The sequence below is a fragment of the Artibeus jamaicensis genome, unplaced genomic scaffold, assembly GCF_021234435.1.
Source record: "Artibeus jamaicensis isolate MK-2021 breed Jamaican fruit bat unplaced genomic scaffold, CSHL_Jam_final contig_1998, whole genome shotgun sequence".
In the NCBI taxonomy this organism is placed as follows: domain Eukaryota; kingdom Metazoa; phylum Chordata; class Mammalia; order Chiroptera; family Phyllostomidae; genus Artibeus; species Artibeus jamaicensis.
Genome location: NW_026521407.1, coordinates 12608410 through 12636137, shown reverse-complemented (window position 1 = coordinate 12636137; position 27728 = coordinate 12608410). Strand labels below are relative to the sequence as shown.

Here is a 27728-nt window from a genome sequence, read left to right as displayed (position 1 = left end):
TGTATGTAAGAGATCCACAAACAATAAATAATCAATTTTCACTGATTGCTAATCATACTACAGAGAATGCAGTATTAAAACATATCACCCTCAGTAAATCTTTACTTAGAAAATCTGATTGTTACATGTAAAATATAGCATTTAGAACTTTCATTTAAAAATACTTTTATGAAAATTTTAAGAATTTTTAGAATAGGAATTATAAAGTCAACCCTGAAGAAAATTCTACTTTCAGATCATGTGTTTCTTAAAATACTGAGAAAAATATTCTTTATTTTGAAAACAATGTTAGGAAAGAATACCTGAGTTCCTCTAAGAAGTAGCTTTAGTTATCCAATTGCTTTTTTGGTAACAAGAAAAACACAGTTTAACACTGCAATCTGTCAATTAAGATAGAATAATATTGCATATGCATTCAGTTCAACATACATATATTTTAAAACATGGGGTTCTTTCAATCTTTTGATGAACTGGACTACAACACTTCAGTGTTTTGTGGCCTTAAAAGTTTATACAACTCAATATATCTGAAGGTGTGATGAAGTAGCTCCGTCTTTCCATTTGTTTATATGGTCTGAAATCACAGTTCTGCACAGCGGACATGTCTTCTCTCTGTTAAACCATAAGGTAATGCACTCTTCACAAAATATATGCTGCAAGGGAATTAAGAACTACATTTTAAACTTGATGACATTTTTTGTAAAGATTTTATTTCTTTATCTTTAGAGGGGAAGGGAAGGAGAAAGGGAGAGAAATATCAATGTATGGTTGCTTCTCATGCATCCCCTGCCAGGAACTGGCCTGCAACCCAGGCATGTGCCCTGACTGGGAATCGAACAGCGATACCTTGGTTCACAGGCCTGCGCTCAATCCACTGAGCTACACCAGCCAGGGCTTGATGACATTTTTATTTTAAATTCATCACATTTTAGACAGTCATACTCTTAAAGCGAAAAGGGATTTTGGAAAGCACTAATCCCTTCACTTTACAAATTAGAAAACAGTAAGTATGACATTCCAGAGTAAGGGTCACTAGTGTTCTTTTGATGGTACTATCCATTTAACCACTTTTAATCAAATACATGCTATCCCTAGGTGATAACTTTGGAGACCAAGTATAATGACATAGTGGCTTAATAAAGTCTCTGAGAGTAATTGCCATAAAGTATAGGAAAGGGACTTACACGATCCAATAAGAAATGCTGGTATTCTAAAAGTGTCCAGTTATTAAAAATAGCATGTTTTTTAAAATCATACTGGTAACCCATCTGTGTAAGTCATCAGAACATAAAGGACTAGATTTAACTAAGCTACCAAACCCCTAAACCACAAATAAGAAATTACCAGTATGTGTCCTGAATGCTACTTTCTGCTAAATGTCGTTTTTCCCCCTTATAACTAACATAAATGGGACTTTTACAAGTCACAGAAGTGGTGTATTTAGATTGCTTAGGAATATAATTACCTGGCAGATGAGAAGAATTGGCTTTTGAAATTCAGCTTGACATATTGAACAAATATCATCCACATCTGAACACTGTCTCTTGCTGGCAGCCACTCCGTAACTCTATGAAGATAAGAAGTTCTGTTCATCTACAAATTCTTTCCTGTTCTTCCAGTATGTTGGTGATGCTGTGTTTCTCAAATCTACTTGGAACTAGGCACTTGAAAACTCTCCCAAACGGCACATTTCAAAGCTGAACTACATATGCAGAACCACACACTGATGGGCTGCATTAAGGTAAACTCATTAAGTACATAAAAGGATCTTGAAAGGTTTTAAGATTCACTAGATTTCCTGAATAATGACAGGGCTTCAAATTTAACATGGATTCAACTGGCTTAAGAGCCTAAGCAATCTGAAATACAAATATTATAAAATCTACATTAATGTACTTAGGTGACCACATATTGTCAAATCGAGCCCACTTGTCTATGGTAATAGATCAAAAAAAGTCAGTCCAGAGTTTGGCTGATTGACTGTAACTCATGTGGAGAGACAGCTTTAAAAACAGATTTTCTGGCCCTGGCTGGGTAGCTTCGTTGGTTAGAGCACTGTCCCAATACACCAAAGCTGCAAGTCTGATCCCCAGTCAGGGCACATACAATAAACCAATGAGTGCATAAATAAGGAGAAACAACAAACCAATGCTTCTCTCCCTTCCTTGCTCTAAAATCAATAAACGGAGAAAGTTAAAAAACAGATTTCTGTGCTCCCTACTGGAGATTGACTCAATGGATTAAGACATATGGGGATGTGACAACAGGAATTTAATTTTTGTAAACTCCAGATGAGTTCAATGTGAAGAGTTGGGGATGACTAAACAGTGTCCTTACTATTAAGTCTAAAAATAAGTTTAGTTTTGCTTGACACAAAGTCAGGGCATTTAGTACTAGGAAAGAATGGTAGAATTTTATTAAAAAACTAGTTGCAGAATGTAATTTGGGTAGAGTTACTGTCAAAATTAACTGCCTGAACAATAATGCAATTCTTTGAATTTCCTTTTCTTCTAAGGTCCTAAAATTTTTTCTGATCTCTTTAAGATCTTAGTAACTTCCTCACCAAATTCAGTAGAACTTACTTATTAATAACTAGATGTATCAAAATATTACAAAAGAGATCAGTTTTTTGTAGAAATTTTGGGGAAGAGGAGGCTAAAAGGGGAGTAAACATCCAAGTTCAGTCAGTCATGGTAGTGACAGCAAAACATGATTTGACTCAACAATCTGAAGCTATGATCTAAACTTTTTGTACTAAATATCAAGGATTAACAAAGTCAAACTAAGACAGCGGATAAAAAGATTAATATTTTTTCAGGTTATTGACCTTGGTGCCAATTTCCCTTCAGTGTCACTTAGCAGAGTACACGGCAGATACTTAGGCTGACAAGTATTCAAATGAGCACTTTGGCATTTTGCAGACTCCTTTCTTAATGGTGATTGCCATTTCCCTGGCAAAGTTAAGGAACATAATATATATATGTCCATGTAAATGTTCCTAAGAGACTCAGGAGTAAATCAAAGAGAGCTGATTGTGATATTCTGTTTCACAGAGACAGAGTCAAACAGTTTGTCACACAAGCCTTACTAGATTAATTAAAGTAAAATAGTTGAGACCCACATAATGAATAAACCTAATCAAAGCTGAACTCTCTATTATACTGTATCTGTCTAAAGGATGAAGTCTGAATAGTAGGCAGCAAAATTCATTACACTACCATTATCTTAGGGACAGGGTACCTTGACCAGTTAGTGTAGTCCAATTGGGAGATAAAATCCTCTCTTTTTGTTTTTTCAACATATATTATTATGTTGGCATTCTTTTAGTCAGATGCCCTGAGTCCTGGCCATGTAATTGTTTAAGTACCTAATGCACTGCAAAATTGAGGATCAAACTCTGAGATCTGACCACAAAGGCTATAAATAACAAATGAGTCTACAACACCATTTTGTCTGCAATTTGTAACATCAGTAATAATCACATAATAATCACATTTATAGCTAACATTGAAGTCTCAATGTATTGTTAAATTCCATGCTGTGAACTTATTTATGCACACAGAGTTGAGTATCAGTGGGAAGATTTTTCCAGTAAGAAAATTGCAAGGGACATGATTTTTGGTAATAAGCTTTTTTCACACACATAATAAATAACAGTGAAGGTGTTTTCATAGAAGTTGAATAAGGAGTTAATGGAAATACACAAAGCTAGTACGTGTAGATTAAAAAAGAAACAGCTACACAGTTCATAAGATACTAAAGGGAATGTTTATTAAAGACCTTAAGAATGTCAGAATGTTTATTAAAGACCTTAAGAATGTCAAGTGATTAGAAGAGGCAAGAAGCACATTCAAATACATAAGCATTATACCAGCTTTCAGGTTAATCAGGTTAATGTACGAGTCAAGAAACTGATCATAGATATTTCTAAATCATTCTCATAGCCCTAAGTACCAAAGTATTAGAAAAGTATTTTAAAAGTAGGAAATCCACATTTGCAAAATTACTGAATTAAAAGTTATTTATAATGAAGAAAAGTTAAAAGCGTTTTTCTTAAATGATTGAAAAGTACTTACCGGTCGTGTAAAAAATATTTGCAAAACCCGCCTGAAATTTCTTAGATGTCCAAAAAAGTCTAAAAGCTGAAAGAGGAAGTAAGGTTATTTATTGATTCAAAAAACCCTATCTGCTAAACCCAGAGATTAAAGCTAAGGTGCCACAATATCAAATACTGATAATAATGTCCATCACATATCACAACTAATTTCAATCTATATTTAAAACCCAATTATGGAATTTTTACTCAATTTACAGGTTTCAGCCAACTCAACACACCCCGAACCCCCCAAAAAAGTACATTTGAATACCTATAAGGTACAATTTGGTCAAGACAAAAAGTTAACTATGTCAAAGACAAGGCTTTTACCTGGTCCATATGTTTTTTAACATTTAGATTTTATAGTTTCATAAAAGCGATTAAGCTGAGGGGAGAAGGCATAGAAGAAATAGGATAGGAGACTCCATTAGTGTCAGCATTATGTGTATGACAGATGCTGCTGTTGGAGATGGATATTTCTATTCTCCCCAAATCTCCACAGCATAGATAATCCATGCTGTGTGGAAGTCCACTGTCCCAATAACATCTGAGAGCCACTGGGTTAAGATAAAGATACATATTTCCATTTCTCCATCTCTAACTAGATCTAGAACTTATGTCAAACTACTGATAAGATGATAAACTGTAAACCACTTAAAGCAATAGTAGATAAAATCTGTAATCACTATATGAATCATACAATGACAAGATTAATAATGTTACCTACTTTTAGGATGAGGTAGAGTAAAGCCAGCAATATCCCAAGACTCCTTCTAGTTATATTACCAAACTCCCCATAGCTTATAAGGTAACGAAACCAAACTGGTATGGGAACAAAAGTTCGGTAATACTGACACAGTTCTTCCAAAAGCATATACCAGTAACCCTAAAAAGGAAGGAAAAAGAAAACAAATAGTTACCCATGCTAATTACATATATTACACAAATTATATTGTATTGAGAACATCATGAGTATATGACACAATCACACAAATAACTATGAATTAGTCTTCATAATGCTAATGGTTATGACCAACAACCTCAACCTGCTTCTCACATATTATGGTCACTCACTGGTTTGTTTTCAAAGAATAACATAATGAAAATGTTTTATGTATACTACAAGTGAAACTTATGTGTGTTTTTGCTGATTACAAAAATTGTTATTAAAGTTTTTATTGAGATGGGAAAAACAGTGATTAATAGCATATAGTCGGTTATCAGTTGATGATGCCCTGGAGGAGAATAAAAGTATAAATCTTATATTTTCCATATATGATATAGGAATTGATTTTGAGATGATTCTGAAGCAAACATAATTCTGATTTTTTTAATAGATTAATATTTTGGTCCAAGTCTTTAAGCAAATAGTTGCTATTCTGAGATAATAAAATTAGGTTGAGACTAAGTAGCATTAATGTGGTTTGCTAAATATTATACTATCAAAACATGTTAGTTTCTTACCTTGGATTTAAAAGGTGTGATGAAGGAAGGCACCAATAAAATAAGGCATTTTAAGCCCATGCAGAGGAATTTCAGAATGAAGTCTGTAATTCCAACAATCCAAAGTACTTCCCAGAAGCTTGAATGGTCCAAAGTAGGATTTAAAAAAATTAAGCTACCCAGAGAAAAACATCAAAACTTAACAGAGTAATATACAAAGGTAAAGTATTCATATATATGTTTTTAATTTGCTACTGAATATTTTACTTTGATGAGTAAAAAGTATGAATTTGGCAAATGTTAGAGTTCATATAAACAGAAGATCATTTGCTTATTTTAAAGAGATTTTTTTTAATGTCTGAATTTCGAATCTTTCCTCTATAGTATAAAAAATAGTCTTCCTAACTTGTCATGGTTGGTACCTTTCTAGTCTGTAACCTAAGGAAATTCACTGAAATTAGATATCTGCCATTCTCTCAACCAACCTGAATCGGGATTCCATGCACTTCTTTCCACTGAATTTTTGTCAAGATCACCAACTCCCTCCATCTTGCTAAATTCAGAGGTCATGTCTCTTTTTCCATTTCCTTCCCTGAATTATTTTTATCCTAGATTTGTAACACTCACTCCCTACGTTTTGTCCTTTGTGACTGATGATGGTCCCTTCTTAGTTCTCTTTGTTGTAGATGTGGGCATGTCCAGTCCTGGGCCCTCTCCTCTGACTACTTTCCTTGGTTAGTCTTGGTTTTAAAAATATCAATCATAGGCTCATCACACCAAAATTTATAGCTCTAACTTCTACTTTGAGCTCATGACATATATCTATAATCACTTTCTTAAGAATTTTACATGGCATCTCAAATTTAGTATGTTCAAAACAAAATGATGGATTCTTTCTCTCAAAACCAGCTACTTTCCCAGTCTTTCTAAGCCTAGTAAATGGTACCACCATCTGTCAAGTTGCTTAAGACTAAAATCCCAGGAGTCATCCTTGATTTACCCCTCTGCCTACCCTCCCAATCCAGTCTGAGTGATACTGGCTCCACCTACAAACCATATCCAAGATTGTCCATATCTCTCCAACACTACTGAAAACCAGGACTTCTAATTATCTGATTAAAGCCAAAAATTCAAAACACTTCCATCTAACACGAAAACTTAACAACTACTGTCCTTTAGCAAGTCATCTCCTTCTAGAAACAAAGATCAAGTGTTCTCATCACACAGTGTATACATATATCAAAACATCATGTTGTACAACTTAAATATATTTTTGTCAAAAATAAATAAAAATAACAAAAAACACCACCACCAGCATTAAGTAAATGGTACTTAATAACTACTGATTGTAGAAATAAAAATTTAAGTTTCAAAAATCAAGTATTTATTGAGCACCTGTCAGGAGCCAAGGGACTGGGTATACAAATCTGAGTAAGTCACTTAGAGCTTTCAATCTTGGAAGGAGACAGATAAAAATTGAACTCTAACAATAAGTATGTGCAAGTAAAATATATGCAAAATGTTAAGGAATATTATTACATAAAAAATGTGATTGTGTACTTGGACCTCTAATTACCTGTGATAAAGTGACTGAGAATGAAAGGTGTAATATAAAAGAACAGAAGATCCTGCTAAGAATACCAGTAACCAAGCACACTGAATCTTTGAGCACCTTTCCTGAAAAATAAATAATTTTATAATTTGTTACTTTGGATTATGCCATAATTTTAAATATCATTAAACTATTTTTACTTTAATGACTAATGTATTAACTTAGAATGTTTTACTAGATTAAACTTACTAAATATATAGAATATGTTAAATTGTACATCATCACACTCTTTTATATACTTTAGTGAACAAAACAGAACCCATATTTAACCACATTTTTTAAATAAAAATTATTTCATTATATAAAAAATATTACCTATGTTTCAAAGAAGCCAGATCTTCTACAGATTGACATAAAGGACCCACCCAAATATAAACTTTACCTCTGCAGCTCCCTATTTTTGTCTCCCTGACAAAATGTTTAAAGATGCATTTAAGTTATCAGTGTTCATAATTTTTAGATTCTCAAACATCAACAATAATTTAATAATGTAATTTGTTTTTTAACATTAAGTTTTTTAATTTTTAAAAAAGATTTCATTTATTTATTTTTAGAGAGAAGGGAAGGGAGGGAGGGAAACACTGATGTGCAAGAGATACACTGATTGGTTGCTTTTCCCACATCCCCAACTGGGGACCTGGCCGGCAACCCAGGCATTAGCCCTGACTGGGAATCAATGGGTGGACCTTTCGGTCTGCAGGCTGGTGTTCAATGCACTGAGCCACACCAGCCAGGCCTAAAATTAAGTTTTAATTACTAATTTAATTAAAACTTTTACTAGTTTTAAACCCTGAATTAAATTTTTAATGGTTTGATAGATTCAGACTACAAATTTCCAGGTCAAAATTCATGATCCTTTACACAGGTAGTGCCCTTTAAAGTTGCTTGAAGGTGAAATTTTATAAACTAATCCTAGTTTTCCCAGTAATTTACATGAATACCATTCTTATATAATTTATATTAGGGAAAAACTTCTTGGGTTTAATTTTCTTTAAGAGAGATGTAAATAGTTCATTACCCATTTATTCAATGTACATTTTGTTTACTTTAAATCTGACAGTGCAATAGCTAAGTTTTTAATGATTATATTACTTATTGTGGTTGATCTATCTCATAAAACATGACGACACTCGACATATCAGATCAAATAGAGCATTCTAAACTTTTTAATCCTTCTGTCCAGTTTTTCTTTATCAGGAACACAACTTACAAAGATTATTAAGGTGAAAACAATTCAAATCATGTATGCCATGTCATTTAGACAACAAAACTTAGTATACATGTTACAATATATCTATTTAAATTTGTCAAACTATTTTAATTCCTATTTCTCTCAAAAATGAGTATATAATCTACAGAGAGAGACATTTAGTAATTGTTTTCATTGTTTGTTATACTTACTCTTAGAAACACCTGATTTACAATGCTTTTGTTTGCATACATAAAAGTTGTAAGCAGTCCAATTCCGAGAGAAATTCCTGTTAGATAATAAGTTCCAGTTAATTACAAGAAAAAAAAATAAATGAGCCAACACAATGACATGAACTTAAAGGAAGCATTTACAATTTTAAAAGCTAGCAGAAAATAACTAACTAAAATACACAGGTTAAAGTAGATTACCAAAAAGAAATAAAATTTAGTGAATTTATCAATGAAACATTTTTTTATTATACCCTACCTGTTATATGCTGCATTACAAGTTTGACACCCAGAATCAGAATATATGGAAGACTTTTTTGCAGCCACTTGAAGAGAGATTGGAATTCTGAGAAGGAGTTACTACCATGATCTCCAGATTCCATGGAAGTATTATCAGGCTGCCTTGCTTCATTATGGGAGTGATTCCGTAAGCGACTATGTACACATCCATGGGTACAGCTATGGACACCTGACCTTGTATTTCTGGAGCTTGGGTTTTCAGCACATTCTTTAGGTATGGAATTTATTTGGATATGCACATCTCCAGAATGAAGACAAGAACCTTCTGTCAATCTTGTGTGGACACACTGGGAGACTGAGGCATCCTCACTGCCTACAGCTCCTGGAGGACTGTGCAATTGGCTACAGTTGGCTTGCATGACCCTTGAATACTTTTTCTGTGATCCAGATTGCTTTGCTTCAGGTCACTGTCTTCTAAAAATAAGAGCAGAAAATATTCTAAGTGAACAATTCACTAAAGGAGAGGCTGATAACCACAGCAGATGAATTATTTTCAGGTTATCTATCATTTATTACTAGACTCCTCCCTTACTGCGAAGGCTTGGCTGCCTTACACAAACTATTTTTTAGGGAACACCTGCTACAAGAGAAGTTGAGCTGATGCGTCCAGTTCTCTAATGAGAAGGAATCAGCAGAACAGAGTAGGGGTGCCCAGTAGATGTGAATATCTGAGCACTAGTACTCATTCATATTTTAATACTTCAGTACTTGTACTGTGCCCACTGGGCGCAGTTTAATCTCCAATGTGGATACTACATTTCATAAGAATCATTTTTTTAAAGGCTTGGAAAGGCTAGGAAGAAAAAAAACTAAGTCAATACTAAGTATCATCACGGGGAACTAATAAACATTTCACTTAGGTGACCTACACATTTGTTTTATGCTAAACATCTTTCCCAAAGCTAATAAAAAGGCTTCTAGTAAATACTAAGAGTATTACCTCTCCCGCCCCAAATATTACCCAAATACCTTTAAATTAGGGAGACTTGGGGAGTCACCATTTAATTGCTAGGTAACCCTGGTCTTAATAAGGATAGTAGTCTGCCCATTAAAAATGCCAATCGTCGAGGTGTGTGTGTGGGGTTGGGCGGGGGATGGTCACGAAAGAGGACACGGGCAGGAAAGGAGCCCTAAATGACCAGTGCGGCAGCCTCCAAGGATGCCAGCCTGGCTTTTCTGTAGGAGGAAACTAGGTTTAATGCCAGGTCATTCCGTTTCATTCCTATGTTTTTTCAGTTACTGTATGGAGTCTGGCTTTTCGTTCCTTTCACTAAAAGCTTTCACCGATGCCAAAGGTGCTATTTATTCCCTCAAACCTCTGAAGACAAGTTGGATGCGACAGTTTCAGGGTCTTTTCCATGAAAAAAAAAAAAACAAAACCCAAACATAGAACCCTCCCACTTTCCAACATGCAACAGCAAGAAATAGAAGAAAAGGAAGAAAAACGCAATCAACCTTCCGGAATCCCCAGGACAGAATTTTCCACCCACGTTCGAGCTGCGAGTGTCTCTCAGTTATTCCCCCCCAGAGCCCATTTGCCGGGGCCTCCGCCCGCTTCCCCCAGGCCTGACCTCTCATGACGATGAGGGGACCGAGTCGCCAGCCGCGATTGCAGAACGAGCGAGTGAAGTGGCTTCACGGCCCTCCATCGGGGACATCACCTTCAAGCCCCACCACCGGCTAACCCTGCCCGGCTCTGAGGCGGTGGCGGCGCGCTCGCTCCCCGGAAGTCCTCACGTGCGCGTGCCCGCCCCCGTGCGCCTTCTAAGGTACATGCCGCGACCAGGTTGCCCCGCGGAAGCTTTTAGGTGGTGGCGGTGGAGGGCACTGGGCTGCGCCTGAGAGGACACCCCCAGACCAGGCGTCTGCATTAAACAAAACTACCGACACGTAGTGCATGTATATCGGTAACCCGCCATATTCCTTGTGGACGTCTAGAGGTTAAAAATGTTTTGACTTCGAAAAGCTGCCTTTGGAGGAGGGGCCTGAAGTAGGGACTGTCCTAGTCCCGCCCCTGGCTCATCCCTCAGGGCCCCAGGCCCCTCCCTTCTTGAGGCTGCCTTGCCCGCTAACCCAGCTACGCCCTCGTCTCAGGGGACTAGAGTTAGAGGAGCCACGTCGGCGAGGGTTTCCGAGTGTCTCTGGGCGGGGCTAGAGCGTTAGGGTTTCCGCGTTGGGGTTACGTGAGTCTGACTTCTGACCTAGTTGTGGCTGGCCGTGGCGGAGGTTTAACTGAACTGGATTTTTCTTGCAATCCGAAAGTTGTGCCGTGCAAACTCGGCCCTGCCAAAACCTGAGGGGAACAGAAGCAAAGAGACGTGGGGGAGAGTGTAGGTAGAAGTGGACGTTGAAGTGAGATTTTTAAAAACCTTGTGCGGGGTATAGGGAACTCTGTACTCTCTTCACTATAATTCTTTTAACATCTGTTCTAAAACAAAAAGTTTATTAAGAAAAAGCTTACGCAAAAGAAACAAAAAACTGCCTCTTGTTACTCGCCCAGACTGTATTTTAAAGGATAATGAATGTATTCCTTGAATCTCCCCTACCCTCCGCAACCACCAATAGCCTTTCCATGCTGAATCTCCCCAACGTAATTTTTAAAATTTATTAGACATTCATGTCAAGTAAATACCTCTTGATAGTCTTGCCACAGTTCTTTAAATGAAATATTCTATTCCATGTGCGCTGAGTTAACTTGTCAAGGGGTTCAGTCTTTCCTCACTGAAGAGGATGCATTTGCATACAAATACACACTTTATGAGTTGAATATCCAGTGGAAAGAATGATGCTTTGTCTTTTAATTGGTCACTGCTCCGCGTAAACTATTCACAACAATTTTACCCAAGTTAGTTTGCTGGTGGTGAGATTGGAGGTGCTTGAACCATGACATTATTTCCATTTCATTTTCTCCTATATCAGTAAACTGAATCCACTGTTTAACCTCAATTATCCACGTTGAGACTGTGCTTAAATCAATTAGTCCTGTTACCAAACCATTTCCCGTGGTTGGAAAAGCACGTTTCCCCTCTCAGTATTAGATCTGCTTCTCACTGTGCATTAAGAGACTGGCTTACTTGTTTTGTATTCATAAGTCTCCATGAATGTAAGTCTTGGAGACTAATGTTTGTCTTCCCAATAAAATATAGGTTTCTGGGTCGGTAAGGCAGCCTTAGTCCTTTTGGGCTTCAACATTATAGACTGGATGGATAGCTTATAAAGAACAAACTTATTTCTCACAGTTTGGGAACCTGGAAAGTCCAAGATCAAGGCGCCAGCAGATTTGGTGTCTGGTGAGTACCTGCTTCCTTGCTTCCTCGTTCATAGACAAATATGGTTTTGTTTTGTTTTTTACTCAAATGTCGTCTTTTTGCTCTGTCCTCACACATGGTGAAAGGATGGAGGGAGCTCTTTGTAATATTTTTTTTTTAAAGATTTTATTTATCTTTAGAGGGGAAGGGAAGGAGAGAGGGGGAGAAACATCAATGTATGGTTGCCTTTCGTGCGTCCCCTGCTGGGAACTGGCCTGCAGGGAACCTGCCTGCAACCCTGGCATGTGCCCTGACTGGGAATCGAACCGCGATTGTCTGGTTTGCAGGCCTGTGCTCAATCCACTGAGCTACACCAGCCAGGGCTTCTTTGTAATATTTTTAGAAAGGCTCTAATCTCATTGGTGGAGGCCTTGCCCTCATGACCTAATCACTTACCTCTACCTCCTAACACTATCACATTGTGGGTTAGGGCTTCAGTATGAGTTTTGTGGGGGGACACAAACATTTGGTCTGTAACAAAGGCTGAGGGCCAAGCTCTGGGATGAAGTGAATTTTCCAGGGAGATTTATGTGTATATATTCTATCTTGTCAACTATAACATGGATATTTTTCTTTTAAACTTTAAAATGTGTGAGAATTTAGGAAACATAAAAGAGATTCAATCTCACATAATCCAGTTACAGCCACAGTGGGTCATCAGTATGTTTTAGTATATTAATAATTTTTAGTACATTAATAATAATTAAAAGTAATTAAAGTAATAAGGCACATTTGTGAATTTAGTACACTTATGCACTGTAATGTAATGTTTAAATTCTCATTTTAACATATTCATAACACATTGAAGGTATATTAGTATATATTGAAAGTTCATTAGGACACTTGGAACTATATTCCATTCAAATAACTTGACTGAGAGTAACATTTAAAGAAATAAAAAGTACTGAGTTAATGAGAAGATTTGGTAGTGACAAGTTTATCTGATAAAGTTTCTTTCCACTGGCATCTAAAATTTTGGAAATGGATATTTTAATTAATTAATTTAAAAAATCATTTACTGAGTACTTACTAAATATCAAGAATTGTACTAGATGTTGGAGAGATAAACATTAAAAAAGATATAAGTTAAAAACATGATGCTTATTCAAATATAAAATAAATATTTTAGATATTTTATTTAACTCATTGAATAATAAGAGAACATGTAAGATACTAAGATTGGTTTACAGAAGAAGTCAAGAAACAAAATTTGTATAGTCAAAGGAATGCTGAAATAAAACTGTCAGTGGAAATTCCTGCAAGGCAAGAGGCATAATATTTGGGGTTGCTTTTTTTTACCAGATGCAAAACAATTAAATCTCTACCAAGACTTTTGTATCTGTAGTGCTAAGGACAGGAATCAGTTCCATTGCTTTATGACAGGGAGTGTAATTTCTTTGTTATCAGTTGTCTACAGGTTAATCACTGCCCCTAGAAAGTTGTAGAATAGTCTATTCAAGAGAAAGTCAGACTTCCAGCCAAGATGGAGGTATAGGTAGACACACTGTGTCTCTTCACATAACCAAAAGAAGGACAACAAATTTAAAAACAAAAAACAACCAGACTGCCAGAAAATCAAACTGTATGGAAGTTGGACAACCAAGGAGTTAAAGAAGAAACATTCAACCAGACTGGTAGGAGGGGTGAGATTGGCAGCTGGGTGGAGGACCGAGGTGGGCAAGGCAGTGGCTGGTGGACTATGTGGCTCCACATTCGCACGCAGATAAGCCAGGAGGAGCAACTGAGAGGCAAGACAGACTGCAACCCAGGGTTCCAGCACAGGGAAATAAAGCCTCAAAGCCTCTGAAAACACCTGTGGAAACTGTGGCAGCAGGAGGAACTCCCAGCCTCATAGGAGAGTTCATTGGAGAGACTCACAGGGTCCTAGAATGTACACAAACCCACCCACCCAAGAATCAGCCCCAGAAGGGCCCAGTTTGATTAGGGGAAGTGACTGAAAACCAGTAGAGAGCAGAGCAAGTGGCACTGTTCCCTCTTGGACCCCTCCCACACACACAGCATCATAATGTAGCCGCATGATGGCCCCACCCTGGTGAACACCTAAGGCTCCACCCTTTACTACGTAACAGGTATTGCCAAGACCCCCCCCCCAAAATGGCCCAAATTAAAGAACAGATCAAAGCTCCAGAAAAAATGCAACTAAATGACAAAGAGATAGCCAACCTATCAGGTGCACAGTTCAAAACGCTGGTAATCAGAATGTTCATAGAAATGGTTGAGTATGGTTGCGAAATAGAAGAAAAAGTAAAGGCTATGAGAAGTGAAATAAAGGAAGATGTATGGGGAACCAAGAGTGACAGAAAGGAAACCAGGCCTCAGATCAATGGTGTGGAGCAGAAGGAAGAAATAAACATTCAATCAGAACAGAATGAAGAAACAATAATTCAAAAATATAAGGAGAAACTTAGGAACCACTGGTACAACTTTAAACGTTCCAACGTCTGAATCATAAGGGTGCCAAGAGGAGAAGAGGAAGAGCAAGAAATTGAAAATTTATTTGAAAAAATAATGAAGGAGAACTTCCCCAGTCTGGCAAAGGAAATAGACTTCCAGGAAATTCAGGAAGCTCAGAGAGTCCCAAAGAAGTTGGACCCAAGGAGGAACACACCAAGCACATGGTAATTATATTACTCAAGATGAAAGATAAGGAGAGAATTTTAAAAGCAGCAAGAGAAAAGGAGACAGTTACCTAAAAAAGGAGTTCCCATAAGACTACCAGCTGATTTCTCAAAAGAAACCTTACAGGCAAGAAGGGGCTGGAAAGAAGTATTCCAAGTCATGAAAGGCAAGGACCTATATCCAAGATTATTCAGTCCAGCAAGCTATCATTTAGAATGGAAGGGCAGATAAAATTCTTCCCAAATAAGGTCAATTTAAAGGAGTTCATCATCACCAAGTCCTTGTTATATGAAATGTTAAAGGGACTTATCTAAGAAAGAGAAGATAAAAAATATGAACAGTAAAATGACAACAAACTCACAGATATTTAACAACTGAATCTAAAAATAAAACCAAAAACAAACTAAACAAACAGCTAGAACAGGAACAGAATTACAGAAATGGAGATCACATGGAGGGTTATCAGCAGAGGAGTAGTGGGGGAGAGAGGGGGGAAAAATACAGAGAATAAATAGCATAAACGGTAGGTAGAAAATAGGGGAAGGTTAAGAATATTATAGGAAATATAGAAGTCAAAGAACTTATATGTACACCCCATAGACATGAACTAAAGGTGAGGGGGAATGCGGGTAGGAGGGGGTGTGCAGGATGGAAAGAATAAAGGGAGGAAAATGGGATAACTGTAATAGCATGATCAATAAAATATATTTAAAAAACTAAAAAAGAAAGTCAAATGAAGATGCACTCTCCTACCTATCAGGTCAGTCCCAGAGGGTCTGCTAAATTACATCCTGCATCCCATTGAAAGGACCCCAGTAATCTCTTTTGCTTATTTTCAAATTTTGGATATTTTTTCTTAATACTCTTTACCCTAGACAAGAAAACTTTACTTTCTCTTTTCCTTTGTACCTGTTGCCCTTCCCTTATACAATGTTTTTTTTTCCTTTCCAATTATTGTCTTTGTATCCAATTATCTTTCTTTAATTTTTAAAAAAGATTTTATTTATTTATTTTTAGAGAGAGGGGGAAGGGAGGGAGAAAGAGAGGGAGAGAAAGAAACATCAGTGTGTGGTTGCCTCTTGCACACCCCTACTGGGGACCTGGCCTGCAACCCAGTCATGTGCCCTGACTGGGAATCGAACCAATGTCCTTTTAGTTCACAGGCCAGCACTCCTGAGCCACACCAGCCAAGGCTCTTGTTTTCTTGAAATCTGGGCCCCAGCTTTCTTTCTTTCAATACATTTTTTTTTCTTTCACCATTATGTGATGTGGCTCACCCTCAGTTCATTCTTTAAACATTTGAAGAGTAATTTGTAGTGTTAGTTTTTCATCTGGGGGACTAGTGAGAGGATATTATTTTTATAAAAATGGTCTTTATTGGGTTGGGATATGTATATTCTAAGTTTTACTTTAAACTCTGGGTCAAAACTATGATTTTTTAAAAACAGAAATTGTGTCTAATAATTCAGGGAATGTAAATGTACAGCACTTGTGCTGCCTTTCTAACTGCCTGTACCTAAGGCAGAGACTGACAATTGATAGCAAACTCATTCTTTTTCAGCTTACACTCAGCTTCAGAGTCTTTCTTAACGAAGAATTCCAGGTATTCACTATCAGTCAGTTGAAGTTGGCACAAAGTGGACATGTTTTAAATGAATACTTTTAGGGAAAATGTCATAAAATAATCTGATTTTAGAGCTAGCGTATTGAGAGGCAATTTTTACCTCTCTCCCCAAATGAAAATGTCTTTTGGGAATTCTTCTAAGGTAATTAGTTGTATGAAGTTGAATTTCTTCATAATCTTCAAAGGTGTGGTTTCCTTTGCTTTTTTGCTAAAAATCCATGTTATCAAAGTAGATGCATTATTTATATAAAATGTATTCCTATCATGTGTTTCCGTGGTTAATCCTTTACAAAATAAAGATAGGGATTTATGAACCTTTTTTTCTTTTTGGCAACTTTACACCTCTTATTTGCAGTGCCTGGGCTCTGTTTTGAAACAACTCCTTCTACTCCTACAGTGGGATGTGGAGGGAGTAAGAAAAAAATAGAAGATATTCCTCCTTATTAATAGTACATGGACCCTGTATACAGGCCCAGCTGACCAAGGCTAAGGAGTCTCTTGGCACATTTTCAGATCCCTGTTCAGGAGGGGGAAGGGTGACTGAGGAGGTGGTCACACATGAGAGGGTGCCCAAGGGCAGCCGCTGGTCCTGGCTACTGGTCTTGTGCTTCCTGGGTTGTTGGTACCTTCCTGGCCTCAACCTCCAGTCCCAATCCCCATTGCATCTTTTAAAATGTATTTACATTTGGTAATAATGTGTTCATGACTGAAAATTTGTTTGGATTCATTAAATCTAGAGAGTTTTGTCATAGAAGAAAGAGGTTTCAAAAACAGAAATTAAAAAAAAAAAAAATCCAGAAACTAGTTACCTCCTTCCTAAATTTTTTTTTCTTAGCCTCACCCAAGGACATTTTCTTCATTGCTTTTAGAGAGAGAGAGAGAGAGGAACATTGATATGAGAGAGAAACATTGATTGGTTGCCTCCCATCCATGCCCAGACTGGGGATCATGCACAGCCAGACCAGGCATCGAATCCACAACCTAGGTATGTGCCCTAACCAGTAATCAAACCCACAACCTTTTGGTTGTGGGACAACCCTCCAACCACCCAGGGCAGTGCACTCCTTTCTTATAGCAGATCTGTCCAAAGGAAGCATTTGGTATTTTATAGAGGGCAGTTCAGAACAAGATAGGAAGGATCTTTTGGCTTGTTCAGTGTTCTCCTCAGAGCTCTTAATATATACATGTAGTAATTATTTAAAACATGTGCTTTGATGCCCAACTCCCTGGATTCAGCTTTTAAAAACTGTTTAACCTAGCTCTGTCTCAGTCGTTTCATCTTAATGGGGTTGTTTGAGGAATTTTTATTTATTTACATAATTATGAGCGACACACACACAAATAAGGATTCATATACACAGCCTCCTGTATAGCACTCAGCATAGTCTGAACATGGTAGTATGCTACGTGTTATTTATGTTTACAAATTAAATTTATTACCATTTCTCAAATGCTTGCCAATTCTAGATATATTCTCATGAAAGAGTATTAGAATTTATTTTAAATATTTATATAATAATTATATCAATTTTATTTCTTGTTGTAAATAGGTTTCCAGAAAGAGCTGTTTGATCAAAAAAAGTGACTCTTAATTTGTTTGGATCCAGAAAGAATAGATCAATTTGAAATGTTTTTCATAAAATGGCTGTAAGTGGTAGCAGTGCGTAGAAACATGAATTTATGAGCATAACCGCATGCTTTTTTTCCTTTCAGTTTGATGTAAATTTAATATCCTTCCACAATGGAAAATGATTTACAATAAAGAGATAAACTAGAAGGAATAAGAAAATGGAAACAAGATGTTATTACATTTTACTGTCCAACAGATTTACCATCTGTTTTAAAATGATGTTTGACCATCCACAGTAAATGAAACAAAATACTTTTTAAAATAATGTAACTCTTTATGTTATTTTTACTACTAAACTCTTTCCTTCCCTGTGAAAACATTCATCTTACTGAGTAAAGGTTTATTTAAGCTCCACTTACATCTATGTTGTTTTTAGCTTATTTTCTTTTTAAAATACAATGCGGTGAGTTTATTTCCCATTATAGCTGTTATAATAAAATATAATAGACATTTTTATCGCAAACTTTTTATTTAGTAAGTAGAAAGAGCACACTCTAAAACAATAAAATGTATTATATGGTAGATATTATACAGTAACGTAGTCAATTATGGTGATCAAGTATGTACACATAATTGTACACGCTATACTCTTATGTGACTGGCAGCACAGTAGGTTTGTTTACACTAGCATCACAACAAACAAATGAGGAATGGACTGTACTACAGTGTGACTACAACTACGACATCATCAGGCAATAGGAATTTTTCCGCTCCATTATAATCTTACGGGATCCCTGTTGTATATGCATTCCTTCATTGACCAAAATATTGTCATGCAGCACCTGACTGCTTGCTTGCTTGCTTGCCCCCATACCCAGCTCTCTGGGATTGATTTGGCTCCATGTGCAGTGCAGGAGTTTCTTTTTCAGCCTTTATTTTTCTCGTTCAGATCTTCGTTTCACTTCGTTTATCAACACCGTCACCTTTTCTAGGAGGAAGCTCTTGATTCTGGGTAAGTTTTGCCCCATAACATACAATTTCTGCATCTTTAACCATTTCATTCCATAGACTACAAAGCCCACCTCTTGAGAATGCAAGCTGCATATCTGTTTTCAACCATTTAGAATCAGATCAAGCCTCAGCAGTCTAACAAAGAATCAGAGGGCATCTTTTCTCCAGTTTCCTCCCAGCTGTCAGACCTTAAGTGCGGAGACCCCCACAGCCTGTGCCCCACTGGTTCGTCTTGGGATTCCCATAGCCTCTCGGAGAATCACATTAGTTCAAGATCTTTCTTGAGGTAGTTTTGCTAGGACATAATTCTAGGTTGTCGATTATTTTCCTTTCAGACTGTAAAGATATTATTCCACTATTTTTTGGCTCCCGCTGTTGCCATTGAGAAATGTCTTGTCATATTCTTTTTTTAAAAAATTTAAATCTTTATTATAGTTTTTAAATATGTTTCCTTTTAGTCCCCTTATACCCCCTCACCCCAGCAATCACCATACTATTGTCCATGTCCATGAGTCCTTTTTCCTTTTTGTTTAATCCCTCTACCCCTCACCTCCAGCCCAACTAGCTGTCATCCTGCTCTCTGTCTATGAGTCTAGCCCTATTTTTCTTGTTAGTACAGTTTGTTCATTAGATTCCACACATGAGTGAAATCATATGGTATTTGTCTTTTCTGACTGGCTTATTTCACTTAGCGTAATGTTCTCCGGGACCATCTATACTGTCTGTCACAAAGGGGAAAATTTTCTTCTTTTTTTATGGCCAGTAGTATTTCATTGTGTAAATGTCCCATAGGTGTTTATTCACTCATCTGCTGATAGACACTTGGGGTACTTCCATGTCTTAGTGATTGGAAATAATGCTGCAGTGAACATAGGGGTGCTTATGTTCCTTGGAATTAGTGTTTGAGGTTCCTTCAGATATATTCCCAGAACTGGGATTGCTGGGTCAAAAGGCAAATCCATTTTTAGTTTTTTGAGCTATCTCCATACTGCTTTCCACAGTGGCTGCATCGGGTGCGTTCCCACCAACAGTGCAAAAGGGCCCCCTTTCTCCATATCCTCACCTGCACTTGTTTGTTGATTTATTGATGATGGCCATTCTGACAGGTATGAGATTGTATCTCATTGTGGTTTTAATTTGTGTTTCTCTGGTGATAAGTAACATTGAGCATGTTTCCATATGTCAAAATAAAAATGTCCTATCATTTTCATTTATTTTTTATAGGTATGCTACATTTCTCTCTAGCTCTTTTAGAGTCTTTTTCTTGTCTTTGGTTTTCTGTAGTTTCACTATGATGGGTGTTGATGTGGGTTTATTTTTATTTATTTAGATTGAGATTAATTTTATTTCTTCAAACTAAGAATTTCAGTTTCATTAATTCTGGAAAATTCTCAGTCATAATTTTTCAAATATGACTTCTCCTCCATTCTCTCCATTTCCTCCTTTTGGAACACCAGGTTCACATTGGACTTTGCCCATGATCATTTGTGACCGATAATCTTTTTTTATCTTTTCCATTTCTTTGTCTCTGTGTTAAAATCTAGGTAACTTCTTTGGGACTGTCTTTTAGGTCACAAATTATTCAGCTGAGCTATTCAGCTGTTTATTTTTTTTCAGATTTTGTACTTTCAAATATTCTATTTTTTATTTCAGAAATCCTGTTTGATTCTCTTATCACTACCCACTCTAATGATATGTTTTAACCAAGTCAAACTGCTTGCAGTTCCCCATTATGTTGATAGTAGTTAAAGCTGGATGGATGGGTAGATAGGGGTTCATTATACATTTTTTCCTACTTTTGAAATGTTAAATAATTTACATAATAAGTTTAAAAATTGAAGGGAGGACATCACCAAACTTTAAAAGGTTGGAAACAGTTGAACAATTGGCTACATGAAAAAAAGCATGGGAATTTAAACTGGGGCATAGAGAAGACATATGGTGGTAGGACACCAAAACAGTATATTCAGTTTTCTACAGGGCCTAGGATTGTGTTTGGTTTCAGGGATTTTTGGAAAGTGAAAACTCTAGCTTCTGTCAGGGTAGCCTCATTGCTACATTCTGGTTAGTCTGATATATCCAGTCTAACCTCTTGGCTGAACTGGTTTCATCACCAACCAATCAGTGTCCTGCTTTGCTAAGAAAAAGAGGGTGAGAGTCAAGGAAGAATAGCTTCAGACTTCTTTTCTTAGGAGATGTAATTCTTCCTACTTTCTCTTCTGTCATGACAATTTAAAGAACATTTTTAGTTAAAAAAACTAGAGCAGAGCCTTGCATTCAAAGATTTTCCATATACAAAGCAACCCCTAAAACATATCCTTGGAAGCACCAGGGTTTCTCTTGTATACATTTTAACAACATTTCTCTCTTTTGAAAATGTTGTTACGTATGCCATACTATTAGATCTTTACAGCAACTCTCTTGGGTGAGGTAGTTATTACTAAATACTTTTATAGAAGGGGAAAAAAAACAGTACTTTCTTGCTTTACTATAGTGTCTTTGGTTTCCTTCAATTTGACATCTCATTCTTGACTCAGAGTGTGGGCCCTCAATAAATACTTGTTGGATAAATGCAATTTCAAATATGATTGGATTTGAGGTTTTTTATTAAAAAATTAAAAATGTAGTTAAAAAATGAGATTATCTTTGGCTCCTTCCAGCATAGTCTTTCTGAATAGGAGGAAATTTTTTGCAGTGATATAGACAAGAAAATTTTTGTTTGAAAAAAAACTGAGAATTGGCCCCTTGAGTTGTTTTCTGCCCCTAAAAAGGTACTTACATGCTGTCACATATAGTTAATGTCTTAATCAGCTACACATTTTCTTTGAGGCATGATAATAAAATAATATAATGAAAATCTTGTCTTCATTGCTTTAAGGGAAAAGCCCTTTAATTCATTAAAATTTAAACCAGAACAATAATAACTTCATTGCTTTAGAATGAAATTTGGCATATGAAAAGTTTGTTAGTGAGATGTAGTAGGATTGTCATACTCTTTAGAATTTACCGAGTGATACTTGAAACTTATAAATGGGATAATAAAGACAAAATTAATTGTAGTTCTGCTGAGATTAATACTTTTTCAGATATCTAAAATATTACAACAAAGGCCCACATGAGGGCGCTCTAATCAGTCAGAAATTTCAAGTGCATATACATTTGTTGCTAGGAGTTACACTTTTAAGAAGTCAAAATCAGTGCTGTACATTTACAGATGGAAAACATAAGGCTTGAAGTTATTTTGACTCTACATGCCCTTTTCTTTAGAGTAAATAAGTTGGGCACTAAGACTGTTAAAAAGATTGTACTGTAGTCCTTTGTCAGTAAATTTATGCCAGAGAATTTTGATTCTCAGAAACTTTTTATTTAAAATCTTTACCCATGGCATGATATAATTTATTTATAAGATATAGGAAAAACAATTAGTTAGAATATTTATTTTGTGAATTTTTGTGCCACTGAATGAAAAAGGTCTCTCCTTTAAGGGGGCTAGGTTGTGGGAAAGAATATATCATGAATCTAATTTTCTGATTTGTTTTTGTTAATGACATATATATAATGACATGTTCAGTTCAAGATGTGGCTATTCATTTGATTATCTTTTTTAAAATATATTTTATTGATTATGCCATTACAGTTGTCCCATTCCCCCCCTTCATTCCCCTCCTCCCTGCACACTCCCCCACCCACATTCCCCCCCTTTAGTTCATGTCCATGTGTCATAAATTCTTTAGCTTCTACATTATCCACACTACTCTTGCCCTCCCCCTATTTTCTCCCTACTGTCTGTGCTATTTATTCTCTGTACCTTCTCCCCATCTCTCCTCCTCCCACTCCCCCGTTGCTAACCTTCCATATGATCTCCATTTCTGTGGCTCCGTTCCTGTTTTAGGTGTCCACTTAGTTTGCTTTTGTTTTAGGTGTGGTTGTTAATAAGTGTGAGTTTGCTGTCCTTTCACTGTTCATATTTTTTATCTTCATTTTCTTAGATAAGTCCCTTTAACATTTCATGTAATAAGGGCTTGGTGATGATGAACTCCTTGGACTTGACCTTATCTAGGAAGCCCTTTATCTGCCCTTACATTCTAAAAGAAAGCCTTGCTGGATAGAGCAGTCTTGGTTGTAGGCCTTTGGATTTCATGCCTTGGAATACTTTTTTCCAGCCCCTTCTTGCCTGTAAGGTCTCTTTTGAGAAATCCTCTGATAGTGTGATGGGAACTCCTTTGTAGGTGACTGTCCCCTTATCTCTTGCTGCTTCTAGAATTCTCTCCATTTAAATCTTGGCTAATGTAATTATGATGTGCCTTGGTGTGTTCCTCTTTGGGTCCACTTTTTTTGGAACTCTGTGAGCTTCCTGGACTTCCTGCAAGTCTGTTTCCTTTGCCAGATTGGGGAAGCTCTCCTTTATTATTTGTTCAGATAAGTTTTCCACTTGTTGCTCTTCCTCTTCTCCTTCTCGTACCCCTATAATTTGGATGTTGGAATGTTTAAAGATGTCCTGGAGGTTCCTAAGCCTCTCCTCATTTTTTTGAATTCTTGTTTCTTCATATTTTTCTGTTTGGTCATTTTTTCCTTCCTTCTGGTCCACTCCCTTGATTTGAGTCCCAGTTTCCTTTCCATTACTATTGGTTTTCTGTGCATTTCCCTTCATTTCAATTAGTTTAGCCTTCATATGTTCCTCTAATTTGTGACTAAAATCAACCAGTTCTGTGAGCATCCAATCACCAGTGTTTTGAACTATGCATCTGATAGGTTGGCTATCTCTTTGTCACTTAAAAGTATTGGCTCTGGAGCGTTGATTCATTCTTCTGATTGAGCCATTTTTGGTCAGGTCACAACTGTTACATGTGAGGGGCAGAGCCTTGAGTGTTCACCAGGGCGGGGCAACCCAGTTGCTGGGTTGTGACGCTGTTTGTGGGGGCAAGGTCAGAGAGAAGACAATGGTGCTTGTTCCTCTCTCTCTCGGATTTCAGTCCCCTCTGACACTTCCCACAAGCTGGCACCTTTTAAATCGGTGCTTTTAGGCTTTATTTCCCATCGCTGGGGCCCTGGGTTGTGTGTTTTTTCTTGCTGCCCATTTTTGCCTAGTTTATCTGCTTGCAAACATGTGACCAGGGTCAGCCTTGTGCCACCTGTGCTCCCAGGTCTGGCAGTTACGGCCTTTTCCTTCCATGATCCCTCTCCTCTGGCTACAGACTGCAGCCCTCTTACTGGTCTGGTTGAATGGTTGTTGGACTTCTGTAGAGTTCAGTTTTCTGTCTGTTCTGGTTGTGTTTTTGTTTCTAAATCTTTGTTGTCCTTAATTTGGGTTGTGCAAGGAGGCACAATATTTCCACCTATGCCTCCATCTTGGCCAAAAGTCTCATTTGATTATCTGAATTTGTCTTTTATGAATAAAAAATTAAACCTTTTTTCTGTCCTTGAAAGTACTTGACAGTCCTATAATACAAAGCATGAGGTTTTTAAATCAAGGATGCAAATAACAGATTACATTACAAATGCTAAAAGTTGTGTTGTGTGTGTATATTTTATCTATATTTAGTTAAGAATATCAGACAAGCACAAATTTAATAGTATGCATATGAATCTATATGATCTGGCCCTGTTCCCCACTCTGCTTCATTTATTATGACTTCCCATTGAGTCATTCCATGTTGGTTACACTGGTCTTTCTGCACAGAAACATGCCAAATATCAGCCCAAAATAGCACCATTGCATTTTCTGTTCTCTCTGCCTGGAATATATTTATGAATTTATTTTTTTCTTTGATCATTGGAATGAAAGCTCTAAAGTATAGCACAGTTTTTTTCCGATTTAGTATGAATCTCAATAGAAAACAGATGGTACACTAAAAATAATTCTAGGAAAATTTATTCACAAAATGGTTATTTATTTATTAAAATGTTATTTACAAAGATGGAAGTATAGGGAAACCACAAAGACTACTGAAGTATCTTGGACCTGGTAGCAGCTGTGATGTTACCATCTTTAGACCCAAAATGACTAGAGGAATAGTTATAGTAGTTAGTAGAACCTAAAAGAGACAGTATGTGAAGTTGGCTGCCTTGGAAGGTAAGTGACCTTCCTGGAGAGGCACAGCAAGCCCAAGGTACCCTTTCAGTGAGGAAACCAAAAGAACAAACACTCTAATACACTCTGATCTCCTCCCTGAGCTCCTTGTTGGCCAAACCCAACCACAGCACAAGAACCCTTTTGATGTGGTCTGTTAGGTCAGCTGCTAGGGACCCAGCACAATGTGAAGAGTGGAAGGTGAATCTGGAAGGCTAAATGGAAGACATATGTCAACTATTGTATTTGCAGCACCTTGAGCATTGCCAGGCACATAACAGGTTTTTGAATGTAACAGTATTATTAAAGTGTAAGTCACACACCATATAATTCACTTATTTAAAGTATATAACTTAATGAGTTTCAGTATGTTTACAGAGTTGTGCAACCATTATCACAGTCAATTTGAGAACATTTTTATCAGCCCCACGAAAAGAAAACCCTCATACTAATTGGCAATGACTCCAATTTTGCCCATTCCCCAACCTTAGGCAATCACTCATCTTCTGTCTCTATGGACTTTTCTATTCTGGACATTCTGTGTAAATTGCATTATAAAATATGTGATCTTTTGTAACTGGCTTATTTCCCTTACCATGTTTTAAACATTCATCTGCATTGTAGCATGTATCAGCTATTCCTTTGTTAAATTATTTTTTATTTTTCAAGTACAGTTGACATACAGTATTATATTAGTTTCAGGTGTACAACCCAGTGATTAAGTATTTATGTAACTTTCAAAGTGATCACTTTGATAAATATAGTATCCATCTGACACTGTAAATATTTATTACAATATTATTGACTATATTCCCTATGCTGTACTTGACATTCCCACAACTATTCCATAAGTACCAATTTATACTTTTTAATTTCTTCACCTTTTTCATCCCCAACCTTCCTCCCATCTGGCAACTGTCAAAATGTTCTCTGTATCTTTGAGTCTCTTTCTCCTCTGCTTATTCATTATTTTGTTTTTTAGCTTCTACATTTAAGTGAAATCATAGGCTATTTGTCTTTCTCTGACTTATTTCACTCAGCACAATACCCTCTGGGTCCATCCATGTTGTTACAGATGGCAAAATGTCATCTTTTTCTTTTTTGGGCTGAGTCATATTCTATTGTACATATGCACCACATCTTCTCTATCCATTTATCTATTTTTTTAAAGGACTTTATTTATTTTTAGAGAGAGGTGAGATTGATTGCCTCTCACCCCATCCCCTAAACTTGGAACCTGGCCTGCAACACAGGTATGTGCCCTGGCTGGGAATTGAACGAGTGACCTTTTGGTTTACAGTCCGGCACTCAATCCACTAAGCCACACCAGCCGGGGCTATGCATTTATCTCTTGATGGACACTTAGGCTGCTTCCATATTTTGGCTATTGTAAGTAATGCTCCAATGTACATATGGATGTATATGTCTTTTTGATTTAGTGTTTTGGGTTTCTTCAGATAAATACCCAGAAGCCAAATTGCTAGGTCCTTCTTTGTCTCTGTTATAGCCTTTGTTTTAAAGTCTATTTTGTTTGGTATAAGTATTGCTACCTGGCTTCCTATTGTTTCCATTTTCTTGCAATATCTTTTCCATCACTTTACTTTTAGTCTGTGTGCGCCTTTCTGTCTGGAGTGTCTTGTAGACAACATATATAAGGGTCTTGTTTTTTTTTTTGTCCATTCAGCCACCATATGTCTTTTGACTGGAGATTTTAATCCATTTGCAGTTTAAGTAGTTGTTGATAGATAAGATATATATTTATTGCTATTTTATTATTAATATTCTTGATGTTGTTCTTATTTCTTCTTCTTCCTCCTCCTCCTCCTTATTCTCCTTCCTTCCTTCCTTCCTTCCTTCCTTCCTTCCTTCCTTCCTTCCTTCCTTCCTTCCTTCCTTCCCTTCTTCTTTCTTCTTTTTTTCTTCTTCTTCTTCCCCTCCTCCTCCTTTTTCTAGAAGATCCTTTAACATTTCTTAGAATGTTGGTTTGGTGATAGTAAACTCCTTTAGCTTTTTCTTGTCTGGAAAACTCTTTATCTGTTCTTCAATTCTAAATGATAGTCTTGCTGGGTAAAGTAATCTTTGTTGTAGGTCTTTGTTTTTCATCACTTTGACTATTCTGTGCCAGTCCTTTATGGCCTGCAAAGTTTGTTTTGAGAAATCAGCTGACAGTCTTATGGGAGCTCCCTTGAAGGTAACTAACTGCTTTTCTTTTGCTGCTTTTAACATTCTCTCTTTGTCTTTAACCTTTGGCATTTTAATTATGATATGGCTTGGCTTCATCTTGTTTGGGACTCTCTGCCAGAGGTTATGGGGGCATCTTCCCTGGCACTGGAACCCTAGGCTTGGGAAATCTCATGTGGGGCTTGGACCCCTCACCTCTCAGGGCAGACCTCTGCAACTGAGCTGTCCCTTTCAATTTTTAACTGCCACATGTGGGTGTGGGATCAGCCAATTCTGTTGCTCCTATCTATCTCTTTGTGGCTTCTATTTATCCTTATTATAGGACTCTGTTCAATCAGATTTCTGGTGGTTCTGAATGATGGTTATTCTGTACTTGTAATTTCGTAGTAATTGTGGGAGGTTCCAAATTGACCTACGCCACCATTTTGACTAGAGCCTCCTTTACTCCTTTTCT

General features: G+C 36.9%; 1 protein-coding gene and 1 long non-coding RNA gene across 5 annotated transcripts in view; one reads left to right on the top strand and one right to left on the bottom strand.

Moving 5' to 3' along the window:
- Positions 1-381: 381 nt before the first annotated feature.
- On the bottom strand, positions 382-10794 carry RNFT1 (ring finger protein, transmembrane 1). Of its 4 annotated transcripts, none has more exons than XM_037163765.2 (9): positions 10442-10794; positions 8830-9284; positions 8553-8629; positions 7116-7216; positions 5561-5714; positions 4824-4982; positions 4077-4142; positions 1466-1567; positions 382-612 (listed from the first exon to the last, which is right to left on the bottom strand). In XM_037163765.2, exons 2-9 carry the CDS (start codon positions 9227-9229, stop codon positions 502-504), a joined length of 1170 nt encoding a protein of 389 aa, XP_037019660.1. In that variant the 5' UTR covers positions 9230-9284; positions 10442-10794; the 3' UTR covers positions 382-501. The 4 variants fall into 4 exon arrangements, with proteins under 4 accessions (XP_037019660.1, XP_037019658.1, XP_037019659.1 ...); XM_037163763.2 differs by having other exon boundaries at positions 382-653; positions 10442-10792; XM_037163764.2 differs by having other exon boundaries at positions 382-653; positions 8830-9281; positions 10442-10792.
- Positions 10795-17332: 6538 nt separating this feature from the next.
- LOC128628585 (uncharacterized) overlaps positions 17333-27728 on the top strand; it is a 46141-nt gene continuing 35745 nt past the window's right edge. Inside the window, exon 1 of the long non-coding RNA XR_008393016.1 lies at positions 17333-17427. This is a non-coding gene — a long non-coding RNA (uncharacterized LOC128628585). The remainder of the gene's footprint in view (positions 17428-27728) is intronic.

What these genes read in the sequence shown, in the direction of transcription:
- RNFT1 (XM_037163763.2), bottom strand. Translation starts at nt 9,229, where the DNA reads ATGCAAGCCAACTGTAGCCAATTGCACAGTCCTCCAGGAGCTGTAGGC. An exon ending in TAAATCAGGTGTTTCTAAGA is followed by an intron (nt 7,217 to 8,552) that starts GTAAGTATAACA and finishes TTTATTTTTCAG; the next exon opens with GAAAGGTGCTCAAAGATTCA. An exon ending in AAATATTTTTTACACGACCG is followed by an intron (nt 1,568 to 4,076) that starts GTAAGTACTTTT and finishes TTATCTTCATAG; the next exon opens with AGTTACGGAGTGGCTGCCAG.